General features: G+C 37.8%; 1 protein-coding gene across 1 annotated transcript; it reads left to right on the plus strand.

The window, feature by feature from the left end:
* Positions 1 to 811: 811 nt before the first annotated feature.
* GABPA (GA binding protein transcription factor, alpha subunit 60kDa) lies at positions 812 to 13,189 on the plus strand (the record flags this gene model as incomplete). Its single annotated transcript, XM_009074227.1, has 8 exons — positions 812 to 888; positions 2,543 to 2,687; positions 3,535 to 3,619; positions 6,322 to 6,567; positions 9,596 to 9,790; positions 10,585 to 10,641; positions 11,652 to 11,792; positions 12,997 to 13,189. Coding segments are annotated over exons 1-8 (1,139 nt in total), but the record flags the coding sequence as incomplete, so codon positions are not given.
* Positions 13,190 to 13,927: the final 738 nt, after the last annotated feature.

Consider the following 13,927-nt stretch of genomic DNA (forward strand, 5'->3'; position numbering starts at 1 on the left):
GGAGGTGTGTGTCAGGCGTTATGGTCAGATTTCTTCTTGGGTTTGTTAAGTTGAGGAGAAAAATAAACAGAAATCAGTAGGGTGAACCTTTCACCAATCAACACCAATTTTATATGTTACCCTGAACAAATGGTACTGTTCTATTCCTACCACATGGACCCTACTAGCCAGCCAGGTTCCCAGAGTCCTCTTGGTTCTCAGTAGCCTTCAGGGAAGGCTCAGGGAGCTTAGTCCCATCTGAACCTATGTTTGTTTTCAAACTCTGGATCATCATGTAACAACAGACTTTCTTAGACTTCATGTGAAATGTTTACGTTTCTTGCTGTCTCTTCACTCTAGCATAGGAAAGGCTGAATAATTTTCCCTGTTAGGCTTGTCTGAATTTTAATGACTTATGTGTTTTCATCATGTTGTTCATTCTACCCATCATCTCCCTTCCTTGTATCTCTGCTCTGTGGAACCATCTTTCTTCCACTTTCTGTAGCTGCTCCCTGTGCTCCCCTCTCCTACCTCTCCAGGGAACCAAAAAGATAACCAGAGCTTGCAAGATGCAACCATAAAGTCCATTTATCGTCCTGGGTTTGCCCCTAGAACATTTGTTTAGGGAACAGGCATTGTCATCTATTTTGTGGAACCTGTATTAGCTTTTGGATTCATGTTTTAGATGAATTTTTGGCTTTCAAAGTCTATCCTGGTATTTGGTTTAAAAAATGCTCGATAGGACACAAAGCATCATCTAGTCTTGTTGGTCTGTGACTTACAAAAAAACCCTCTTTTCTGTTCATAGTTCTGTTCTTGAGACATTTTAACCATGACTAAGAGGGAGGCAGAGGAGTTGATAGAAATAGAAATTGATGGAACTGTGAAGCAGGAAGGCACTGAAGAAAGGTATGTACTGTGTTTGCTTTTTGGGGTCCTTAGGCTGCAATTTGTTTATTTATTTGATTTCTTTAATGAATTTTAGATTTGTGACCACACACACCAAATTTGGTTATTCAGATTTATTACTGAGTACTGTGTAACACTTTGGAGATGGTTATGGTTATGAAATAAGTCGAAGGGTTCTCTAGCTAGGCAAAAGAAGTAGCTTCAGACTTGCAGAAGTACCTGGTTTGGTATGATCTCTAATTCTGCTGTTGATCATTTCCACTTTGAACTTTCTTACTGGTTATGAAGTTCTTGGTTTTGCTTGTGCTCTCTTGATTTTTTTCTGTTTCTTATCTAATTAAATGGTGGTCTTCTTGAAGTCAAAATGTAGCCACTATAGGAAATCAGTATATTGCTGTCATGTTTTTTAATATTAATTATTTAAATTCCAAACTGTTTTGTTTATTTGTTGCTAAGTTATTAGTATTTCTCTTTTCCTGTTTTCATATATTAGGAATATGTCTGTTTCTATGTGCTGCATTCAACTTCAGTGTATCCCTTGGTAATTAAGATGACCCTTTCAGTTTCACTTGTGTGTTGCATAAATGTTATACAGGATTTATACAGGATCATTTGTTTTTAACAGAGCAGAAACGATGTTCTGTATCAACTCCGTTGTTTCTAGGGCCAAAGAAACCATAGATACTGAAGTCTGATGTCCTTTGACTTAATTACCTCAATCTGTTTTTTTTCTACCTAATTCTTCCCCTTTTAAAACTGTTTGAAAGCCCTGAGTGTCACTTCATGTGTTGCATTGAAATAAATGAGGCTGAATAGGTTAACTGCTCTTTAATGACCTGTTGCGGAGAACTGATTCACAACTACTTGCCAGTTACACACTTCTTATTCTGAGCTCCTGAGTCCCATAACACTGACATATATGCATGCCTGTGCTAGTGCTGTCATCACCGAAGTGCACGACAACCATGGGGTAATGGATTCAAACTGAAGGAGGGGAAGTTTATGTTAGATACTAGAAAAATGTTTTTTCCTGTGAGGGTGGTGAGACACTGGCACAGGTTGCCCAGGGATGTGGTGATTGCCCCGACCCTGGCGGTGTTCAAAGCCAGGCTGGATGAAGCCTTGTGCAACCTGATCTAGTGAGGAGGTGTCCCTGCCCATGGCAGGGGGGATTGGGACTAGATGATTTGTAAGGTCCATTCCAACCCTTAAATTTTATGGTTCTGTGGTTGCTCTATATGAGCGTGAGCCTTTTTTCCTTCTTTTTTTCCCGTCTGTTAAGTTTCTGTTTGTTTTTAACTTGAATATCTTTTAAATACAGTCCAGGTAATGCAAATAAAATCAGTTTGCTCTGCATGTAAATTGATTATATATAATATGCTAATCATAACTTACTCTCTTGGTGATCTGAATCTTGGTGTTTAACACAGCTTTTTAGGGGTGATAGCATGAGAAGAGTTACACAACTGTAAAATTAATGAGACAAAATGTATTAATTCGCTCTCTGCTCAAGCTGAGAGTATATCTATGTGGTATTAAGATTTCAGATTCAGTATTACCATTTATCTAGTTTACTTTATCTTTTATTAAGCTTTCCTATACTTGCTTTATTAATGTGTAGATAATGATTTCTTCTATTAATATGCTATTTAAGCATCGTTGAGCCAACCTACACCACAGCAGAATTCGTGAGTCAGGCTATTGACATCAATGAACCCATTGGAAATCTTAAGAAGCTGCTGGAACCCAGACTGCAGTGTTCCTTGGATGCACATGAAATCTGCCTGCAAGATATCCAGGTAAATAGAAAGGCTATGAAAGATTTAACCTCTTAATGGAGAAGCATTTTACATACTTTGTCCCTTTCTTGCATGGTTTGTGCAAGTCATGCTTCATGTGGTATGCTAATTAAGAGTTTAATTTTATGTCACATTCATTGTCATCAGACCATTTAATATATACACACTAGTTCACTGTCAAGAAAATCAGAATATTTTGAGAGTTCCTGGTGTGAGGGTAAGAAAGCACTTTGCAAGGGAAAGAAGAATGAGGGCAATGACAGTACTATTCTCTTGTGGTAGCCAGCATCATTCATTGCTGCCTGAACTTCCCTGTTTCTAATCTTGTCTTGAATCTGAGTGAAGTGAGGTTTTTATATTATTCAGGTGTTCAGATTGTGCAAGAAATCCCCTCCTGTTTTTAGAGGCATCACCACATGTTAGGCAGTATAACTGGTTTTCATTCGGTTTAGCTGCATGTTTTATTTGTAGTTATAATCAGACCTCTGAGGCTTTCCCAGAAACAGCAGGACAAATACCATTGTAAAGACAGTAATTTTTATGAGGGTGTTAAAAACTCAGAAAAGGACCTATAGATAGTTTTCAGGTAGTGAAGGTACTGATCAGTATTGCATTGCTTCTTCTAGGTCAAAAAACTAAGTGAAACTTCCTGAACAGTGGCATGTTTCAAATTCCAATCAAATTCTTTCTATCATGTACTGTATCTACATAGTACTAAGAGTGTTTGCACACTTCTTCAGAAAATTTGCTGCAGGCGTCAAATGTTTCTAAAGTTTTAAGGAGGATAAAGTTTGTTGTAACTGTGGGACTAATACATATTTTTAATTTTTTTAATGCTTTTATCAAGCTGGACCCAGATCGGAGCCTTTTTGATCAAGGAGTGAAAACAGATGGAACAGTGCAACTTAGTGTGCAAGTAATATCTAGGCAAGGTAAGCAGTTAGGTTTGTGTGTTGTACAGACAAACTAATGTTGTGGGAATACTTGTAAGCAAACCTGCTGTCCTGTTCCTAGCTGTAAAATTGAGACAATCACTGAATGGTCAGAGCTGCAGAATGTCTCTTTCATTGTGTACTGTGGTTATAAGTAGTAAAAGTAAAATAAATGTCATGGACTGATGGTATTTGAAATGTTTTTTATAGGAACTTATATAATTTTATAAGTAAAAGACCCCCCACAAATATAACCCCAAACCCCAACCAATCTGTGTCAAATAGTGACCGTTACAGTGATAGGCTGTCCTCAAGGTTGAGAGGTTACTCATACATCAAAGCAGGCAAAAGTTTTTTTTTCTAGGTAGGTGACAGTTTCATACCTTTGACATCTGTGAGCTAGTGTGCTTCAGGAACAATGAATTAGATTATGAAAGTATATGTAGCTAAATGGAAATTATTATCAAAGTCCAGGATCACTATCTATTGTCTGTTTTCTTTGGGTGAGAGATCAGAGTAAACCATTGTGACAGAGGAGCATTAACCCGGTGGGTAGGGATTCATTGCTGCATAGTTTTTCTTTGCATTATCCAATATGACAGGATTCCCCTTGTCAAATCCTCAGGACTTAGCAGCTGCATTGTTTTGCTTTTTGTCCTATTCTTCTGCTTTGCCCCTCCATATGTCTTGAGTGGAAGGATTGCCATCACTCACTGAAGACAGTGTTCATGTTGGGCTGTGGGATGTTTGTTTCCATATTTTCAAACAAACAGTGACAACAAGTTCCTACTGGAGTAGAATATCTTTCATTATCTGTTTTGAGTTACATCATCAAAGCAGATTAGCAACATCTGCACATGTCCTTGAAGCTTTGTACATCTTGTACCAGTTTATACTTCTGGAGTGTGTGACATTATGTTCCACAACTTTGGCTCTCTCCAAGGAAAACTGGACATATATTCTCTTATGCAGTAGATAAAGACAGATGTGAGAAGAGGTGCAGACAAGGCCAGGTAATTCATGTTGATCTAGTGTTGCAGTAGGTTAGGTGGCAGACTGTTAATTCATGACATTTTTACTTACAAGCTGATTCCTCTACAGAAACTCATCACTGTGATCTCCATATTTGTATTGTGGATAAAGCACACAGTTCTTTTGGCATGTAATTGTTTGATGGACAGTGAATTATTTTGTTGAGCAATAGTGAACTGGTCCTCTCTAGAAGCTGTTCTCTTTACTTTCCTTTTTGAAGATCAAAAATAGATTCTTAACCCTTTGTGTTTTTCCTTACCCATTATTATTTGATTTAAAAAATAAGCAACCTGTGCTGTGCATGTTAATTTTAGATGGCCTAGATAAAACGGTCTCCTAAGTAAGGTACTTGTTTGCTTTTCCTTCATGTTAGCTTCTTCATCTAATTAACCACTTACTGGTCATCTACATCTGGTCTCACTTCCTTAATTTCACATTGCTACATGTTGTACTTATGGTGTTTGTAGTGTTCCCTTTCTAATATTTTTCTCAAGCTGAATTACTTTTAAAGTCTAGAGGAATACTTGTTTGAAAGAGACTTGGTTTGTTCTCACTTGTAGTACAGATACATATTCCATTTGTTTTCCCTTACAAACTATGACTGGATTGTGGCTTTAGCTTTTGAGGCTGTTAGCTGCAGAAGCTGCCACCTCACTGTGAGCTTTAATATAGATTAGACAGGAGGGACACAAAGCAGTACTTTATAGGACAAGATACTGAAGTTATTCTTGGCCATATGTGAATCCTACTTTTATCTGCCTAACCCAAGTCAAGGTTTTCCAAGCAATAATAAAATGGAATTGTAAATATTTTTTGATGTACAAAGATGTTTGATAAAAATCTCTTAAAGGAAGTGTGGCCATTAGTTGTCATCATAATGGAAATTATATGTCACAAAAATTGAAATAATTTTGAAAATCTTCTATATAATGTCAGAAATTTGGTGAGGCAACAGTTGGGCAAAATATGTTCTTGGAAGACCATAGAGAAGATGGTGATACAAAGCATTAGTGACTGTGTTCGTGATTGCTGCAGAATAGATACAGATTTGTATCCATCTCCATGATCTAATATCTGAAATGACAGATGTAAAGCCAAAACATGAATAGCTGATGATGCTTAAAATATGAAGAACTTTCTGGTTTTAACTTACCGTTGAACACACTGCCTGTTGCAGAGTACCAAAAGGAAATCTTAACTGCTGTGTATAGACCCCAGAGATAGGAAGGAAGTATTGTAAAGGCTGAAGGAATTGCCTCTTGGTTGGAGGAAAGAGCTGGATGGGTTTAGGGTTTTTTGGGGTTGCTTTTCTTTGTTTTTATTCAGTATATTTCTTATAGACCAAAATGCTTGTACTTTATGCTCACACGCTGAACATTCTGTTCAAGATCTGTGAAATGGATCACCTAAATAGAACAGGAAGCTGTAAGACTGGGGGAGGAAAGAGGGACAGCTTTGTATTCCTCTTACTGAAGTGTCTGCTGTATAGTAGAATTTCTACTATAGTATGTCTTTCTAATTTAGGATAGTTGTAGAAATTTGATGATGCTTTTGTGTCATGCTTCTTTCCGGAGTATGATAACCCTACTTGTCAGAAAGCTTTAAACCAATGTTTTTGTCATATTTGCATTGCTGGCCTTAAATTCTGTGTTTGTTCTTTCTGTAACTAGGAATAGAGCCCAAGCTGAACATCCTTGAAATTGTAAAGCCTGTGGAGACTGTGGAGGTAGTGATTGATCCAGATGCTCATCATGGAGAGGCTGAAGCTCACCTTGTTGAGGAAGCTCAGGTGATAACCTTGGATGGAACAAAACATATTACAGCAATTTCAGATGAAACCTCTGAGCAAGTGACACGATGGGCTGCGGCACTGGAAGGCTACCGGAAGGAGCAGGAGCGCCTCGGAATACCTTACGGTAATATTGCACAACTGGTGTGTGTGCATGCATGTAGTCAGGTAGGGATTGGGTGCTTTTTGGGGGATTGGTGCTTCAGTACCTCAGAGAAGGCATCTTCTGGTATGGGTAATTACAATGCAAATACGTGCTTAAGAGAATTGTAGAATCATGGAATGGTTTGGGTTGGAAGGGACCTTAAAGATTGTCTACCTCCAACCCAACTGCCATGGGCAGGGACACCTTCCAGTAGACCAGGTTGCTCAGAGTTCCATCCAACCTGGCTATGAACACTTCCAGGAATGGGTCAGCCACAGCTTCTCTGGGAAACCCATGCCAGTGCCTCACCACTCTCACAGTTAAGAGTTTTATCCTAATGTTTAATCTAAAGACTGAAAGGAAGTAGAATGAGTACTCATAATAATTTTGTTAAAACAGTGCTTTTTGCTCCATAATCACCTTGTCAATGCAGTTTTTGGAAAGTATTTTCTTCTTCCTGCTCTCGTTAAAATGTGTGTGTTAGTGATAAAGCTTTTCACGTGTGTGAAACTGAACTAGACTCCGTACTTAGGGGGCTTTGCCTCTAAAGGTACTGAAACAAACTGTTCTGGACTGTAGGATGCTGAGTATGGTGTTAAGTCAGATTTTGTGTGGAAAGCCATGCTGGAGGAAGATGATTCAGAACTGACTGTAAGCATTCTGGTAGATAATCTCTTTTGAATTAATGTTGTTGCTTAGCAGGCTGCTAATTTCATGTTAACTGAGAAAAAACATCTCCTGAAACTGTATCATGTTTGGGAGATTATTCAGCTAAGTTGCTTCTTGTGACTAGCAGAGTTGTGCTGTCAAGGCATATTCAGCACAGGAAGCTTGTAGCCGACTTGTAAAACTGGAATAGATTTGGCAAGTGGAATATTTGCAGGTGTTTAAGAACTGCAGTCAAGTCCCAGGTCTTTGCAGGACATGGAGTTTGCCAGTATTTTGGATGTATTTTTGGTAACTAAAGCAATGGCTTTTTCATGCCTTTTTGTTCTTATTGGCTAGCACTTCAAAAATAGTTTTCATCATGTTATGTCTGTGGATAATCAGGGATTTGACGCAGAATGTTTGGGAAACAAAAGTGAGGAGCAGACTAATACTTTTCAGCATGCTCATACATTAATGGAAGAAGAAAATTGCTTAAACTAATGTTGTTATACTGAATAATGTTTTTAATGAACTTTCATAATGTTGATGCTTTAAGAAAATCCTATAACTCAGAAGTGTGACTTCAAAAGTTTAATGTCTTTTGGGTCATAGAAGTGCAGATTTTTGAGGAAAATCATACAAGTTCATTATGACAGAGATCTGTGTATTAAAAAGAATAGTTTTATCTTAATACGATTAAAATGTGCTAAACTACTTTCCTAGAAGTAATAAAATTTTAAATGTGTTCCGAGTTGACATTGCAGCGACTTGGGCTGAACTAAGGTACCCCTAGGTTCTACATTATGATATGAAATTATTCCTTGAGTCCTTCCAGAAGACAGAGTGTGCTAATAGTAAAAGTCAAGTCCAGCCAGTAAATAATCATCCAGAAAAGTAGTGGTTCAGTGTCTTCATCCTTAGGCTTCTCTGCTTTGCTGCAAATGAAAAATTAGCTTTTAGCAGTCTTTGAGTTGTTGTGGCTTTCTCTTTGTGTTATCTTTTGGTGGATTTTTTTAAAGATTACAAATTTTTAGCTGTTAAAGGTACTTCTGCTGTTAGAATCCAAATATTTCGTACTATTGCAAAAGTCTCTAGAAAGAAGGATAATATTAATTGTTATGAGAAATAAAGCCAGAAAAGAGAGCAGCAGAAAGCTTGGAAAACATGGAATTGGTTAGAGAAAGTAATGATTCATGTTACCTTAACAGATTGTGTTCTGTCAGTGAGAACAAAGTAGCAGCTTTTTGGTGAAAATTCACTGTTGGTGTGTTGAAGACCAAACCCCTTGTGGTGTGTCTCTTGCCAAAGGATTACATTGCATGGTTTTAGATACCATCAATGAAAAATGATGCCTTGTAACTGTCCTTTATTAAGCTAAATGGAATTTGTAGCTCCTAGATAATGTTTGTAGACTTAGAAAACTTTTGTTTCTTTAATTCTCTTAATTTTTCTTTGAGAATTAATGAATATTAAGAATTAATTTATCATAACATAGAAACTTGTCAGTGTGACATCTGTTCACCGTCATGATGTTGGTTGTCCCCAGGCTCCAGGAAGGAGTACATGGGTTGTAACCACCTCAAGCCCATTGTTCTCTTCAAACTTTTCTTGCTAGTTGTCTGTTTCACATATTCTGTGTTGAGTTGAGCCACATATTCATGGCCTGGCACATCTGTGCACTCATTGCTGAGCAGTAGCCAGAACATCTCTGTGTTACTAAAACTGATTTGAACACCAACCTAAAACGCAGCACCCATATGGGCTTCTGTGAAGAAAATTAACCCATACCAGCCAAACCCAGTGCAATGGTGGTTTTTATTAGTGTAGAAACTGGAATAGTGTGAATAAGTTTAGAATGTAATATGTTGTCATAATCCCATGCTGATGGACATATTTGAGGAAGAGTATCCTTGTGTGAGAGAGAATAGTCTTCTTTTGAAGAAAAAGAAGACTTTTCCTGTGGAAAAGGAAAAATAATTATTTTCTGTGTTTGAGTTGTGTCAGGTGTAGTTCTGACGTAAAAAATTTTACTAAAGAAAATCCTCTCTTTCCCATTTCCATCTCCCCAACAACCCACACCACTCCATCAGCATTTTAAGAGCGCAGTCAACTCTCCAGTCAGATTTGATCACAATAACTTGGCTTCTTAATGGATTTACATCTATGGAAGGAGTTATATAGTTGAGGAGGAACCTTGCAGAATATGATGAGATGATTTGCAGATGTTTCATCTCTTTCTTTTTTGTATAAGGAAAGACTGGACATGGCACTTAGTGCCATGGTCAAGTTGGCACAGTGGTGGTAACAGGCTGCACTTGATTTCAGAAGTCTTTTCCAACCTGTTTGTTTCTGTGATTCACAGACCCAGTGCAGTGGTCTACAGACCAGGTGCTCCACTGGGTGGTGTGGGTGATGAAGGAGTTCAGCATGACTGACATCGACCTCAATGCCCTCAGCATTCCTGGGCGGGAGCTCTGTAGCCTCAGCCAAGAAGACTTCTTCCAGCGTGTCCCACGAGGAGAAATCCTTTGGAGCCACCTGGAGCTTCTCCGAAAGTGTAAGGCAGATTTTCCTGTAACCGATTTTTAGTTATTCCCCCTCCCTCCTTCTCTTCCTTTTATTTTCCCCTCCCCTTTCTTTCTTTAAAGATGAAAACAGTGGTGAGCAGTTATTTTTCCTTGACTTAAAACTGGGCATCGCTCACTGCAGGCTAACAGGAGGAATTAGTGTCTGCTGCTATGGAACATGTCTGCATTCTAAACACTGTTGGCCTGCCCTTTGTTAAACTGTGTAACTAGTAGGAGGTAGTGACTGATGATTCCTCCTTGTTTTTTTAAGAAACATTTGTAATTTGGGCATCTGCTGACTTTGATAGTTGTATAATTTAATACGGATTGGGAGTTACTAAGTGTACATTTCTGTGTCCTGTAGAAGTGAAGATTAAACACAGGCAATGAAAGCCTTAGCTGGTACACAACACACCACTAAGTGATGTGTTCTGTGTGCATAATGCAGCAGTGTATGTGTACATTTCAGATTCACCATGCTTGAATGTAACTTGGCAGGCTAAAAGCTATTTCCATCTTCATTTACATGATATGGCTAAAGGTTTTAGGGGATAGAGAATATATAAGATACCTTGAAATTTGCCATGTACATCCTTATTTCTAAAAATTGAGTGACAGATGTTAAATATCTCTACTCCTAAGACCATAAGCTATACATGTCTCTTGCAGACTGATACCAAATGTTGACTTTTTTCCTTTATGAAATATGAAAGTTTTTGATCTTCAGGTGACTTGAAATTTGTGGGTTAAATAAAAACTTACTATTTTTGTTTCTGATTTGCAGATGTGTTGGCTAGCCAAGAGCATGCTGGAGAAATAGCAACTGTTACTATTGATCAGCGTAAGTGCCTCTGTCAGCATCAACTCACACAATTCACTGCTTGCAGGTCTAGCACTGTATTTTGGTTCAGCACTATAAGAGTACAACATCTAGCAAATCACTTGAGAGAGTAGTTTTCCTTGGTGAGGGGAGGAGGACACATTTTAAACTTCAAAATATTACATTGAGTTTCTCTGTATTTTGCTGTTGATTGAAAGGAGGTGTATGACCTGAACTATGAAAGTTTATAACCTTCATTTTGAGTGGTAGATTTTCTACTCACTTGAAATAAGCTGTCTAGGGTACATATTTAAGGGTTTTAGTTGTTCTGGAGGTTTAGGTTATATATTGCATTAAGGAATTGATATATTAAGTATTAATTTTAAGAAAGTCTGAAAGGGAGCGTGGGAGACAAGACTTGGAAACTGGGACTAGAAATAATACATTAAAATCACTTGGCCAGTTACTTGAAGCTCATTCTTTCAGCTGAAGCAGTGTCATCAATTATTAAAATGAATCCATTTTCAAAAGACTTGTAAGCAGCTTATATGCTAAATAGACAGACCTTGTGTTAGGTCATAGGGTTGTGTCTAGTTCAAGCCATCCAGAGTGGGGTGCTTGCATTCTACACCATTGCAATAGAAGGGAGTTTTGCTGTTTTGATAGCAGGTGTGGGGGGTGGCACAGTGACTGCAGAAAAAAGGACATTAAGGCAGATCACGTGGTAACAAATGAAAACAAAGGCATGAGACAGTTTGGGGTTTTTTTATGGAAATATGTAATACACATAAAAAGCTGATGTTTTCTCTTTAATGTGACACCTCTGCAGCAAGTCTAAAACTACAATTTTCACTATAAGAGGTAAAAAGTCTTTAAGTTATACTTAGCATCGTGACTTCAGCAGTGTGCCTTTTTAGCAAAGAGAAAAACTAGCTTCTAGATATTATAGTAATACAGCTAATAAATAATATATGCCTATTTCTGTGCCAGAAATTTATAATTGATGTTCTGCAATATTCTCTGCTCTACAGCTGTGCAGATTATTCCAGCATCTGTGCAGCCTGCTACGCCGACCACCATTAAAGTGATAAACAGCAGTGCAAAGGCAGCTAAAGTACAGAGAGCTCCAAGGATCTCTGGAGAAGATAGGAGTTCCCCTGGGAACAGAACAGGTATTGTCTCCATTATATTTACATGCAGATGTAGTAAACACTTACTCATTAACTGAAATCACAGTTTGGTGGATTGCATCTTTGTTGCTCCAAGTGTGAGGTTTGTAGGAGGCCATGTTATATGAAGCTACAAAATTCATGGGAAGCATATGCAACCCTGGCAGGTTGGTCAGCTCACACAAGCTCTGTGTTAATGTGGTGCTTTAGTTTCTCAGTCCTGCGGTAAATAAAATGCATAAAATTGTTTCTCTTCCCCATCACTTAACTGTTTGTCCTCTCAATAAACTGCAGAACATTTATTCAAGCGTTTAACTTCTTTCCATTTGCAGAAAGGGGAGAGAATCAACTGCATGTTGTAGAAACCAAACCTAGCTGCTACTTGCTCTGCTTCTTCCCATGCTCCTCTGCTCCCTTGCAATTTGGTGACTTCAAAATTTAGCAAGTTTCATATTTCTTCTTTTTGTTAAGTGAATATACATCTGGAAAACCCCACACTAAATCTGCAGTTTGATGTTGAAATTGCTGTTATTTATACACACTCTTCAATTATTAATGACTCATCTTATTTCTTTACCTTATTTTTTCTTGTTGTCAAGAAATACTCTGTGTCTCTCTCTTTAGACACTATGTTTGCTCCCTGTATCTCATTGGGAATTTAGGAATTCAACTGCAGGTACTGGAATAAAAAGAAATCTTAGTGATTGGACATGAAAGATGTTCCATTGATGTAAACTAAAGTTTGGGGGTTTCTTTTGTATTTCTAATATTTCATGTTGAAAATTGGAGACCAAACTGTTTCTAAAAAAGCAGCTTCTATGACATAGATAGAGGTGTGTGTGTGCATGTGTGTGCGCCTAGAAGAGGAATAAGCAGCTCTTGCTAAATCTGTTCTGTTTTAGGGCTAAATATGTGTCTAAATGACTATGTGTAGTGTTTTGCGATTTCTTAAAGTTCTAGGGACAGATTAATGAGAAATCTTGATTAATTTTTTCTGTATCCATCATTGTTTTAATAGATTATACTAGTGAGTTTGCAGGAAAACGTTTACAAAAGATTCATCAGAAGCAGTCAATTAAGTGCAAGCTTTCCTTCCATCATATATTCAGTGTTGGTTTGCTTTAATACATTGCTTGAAAATTTGTAGCTATGAGGGGAAGATAAAAAGGACAAATTGAACTGTATCTTGATATTCCTGTTTCAACAGGGAACAATGGCCAGATTCAGCTGTGGCAGTTTCTGCTAGAACTTCTTACTGATAAAGATGCTCGGGACTGTATTTCTTGGGTTGGTGATGAAGGAGAGTTTAAATTGAATCAACCTGAACTGGTTGCACAGAAATGGGGACAGCGCAAAAACAAGCCCACAATGAACTATGAGAAGCTGAGTAGAGCTTTGAGGTAAGAAACTTCAGGAGCTCATCAGGTATGAAGTGATTTGCTTCCATTTGGCTGCTTCATTTGTAACTATCATAGTGCAAGACCTGCAGCTTTTTAAATAAAGGAATAAACAAACTGAATTTTGCTAGTGAATGAGAATCATCCTTGCATTACAAGCATATCACTCAGAGGATTGAGTTTTAGACAGTCAAGGAGTCTGGGTTCATTTGTGCTGCATTTGGGTGATGGTTTTGAGGAAATTAAATTGTGTGATTTGTGTTGGTTGGTTGGGCTGGGTTTTGATTTTATTTTTTTTCCCCAGATTTATCACAAGCTTGTTAAGCTCAGCAAGTCCAAGTTGCGTCCCAGCCACTTAGGTTTGCTTAATGAGAAGTGTGACATGCATTTTATTAGTACCTGCTAGACAGGAGAAGCAACAAAGCTGCAGAATTCCAACTTCTGTTTTATTAGTATGACCTAATGTTTTGTAACATCTCTGGAATACAGCGAGTCATGTCAACTTTGTTATCTTACCACATTTCTGCCCAGTGTGATAGTTCTTTTGACATACAATATAGAAAGTGTTCATAAAGAAGTCACTTTTAGTTATAAATAAAGGCAAATGCTAATTTTCAGCCTATTTAACACATGAACCTTTTTCCTCAGAGAAGCAGAGAAAAGAGGAAAGAGAGCAAAGGGCAATAGTGAGGGGAGAGACAATATTATCTTATTAAGGCAAAGTTTTATATATATATATAT

This window comes from Acanthisitta chloris, unplaced genomic scaffold, assembly GCF_000695815.1.
Source record: "Acanthisitta chloris isolate BGI_N310 unplaced genomic scaffold, ASM69581v1 scaffold45424, whole genome shotgun sequence".
Taxonomy (NCBI): domain Eukaryota; kingdom Metazoa; phylum Chordata; class Aves; order Passeriformes; family Acanthisittidae; genus Acanthisitta; species Acanthisitta chloris.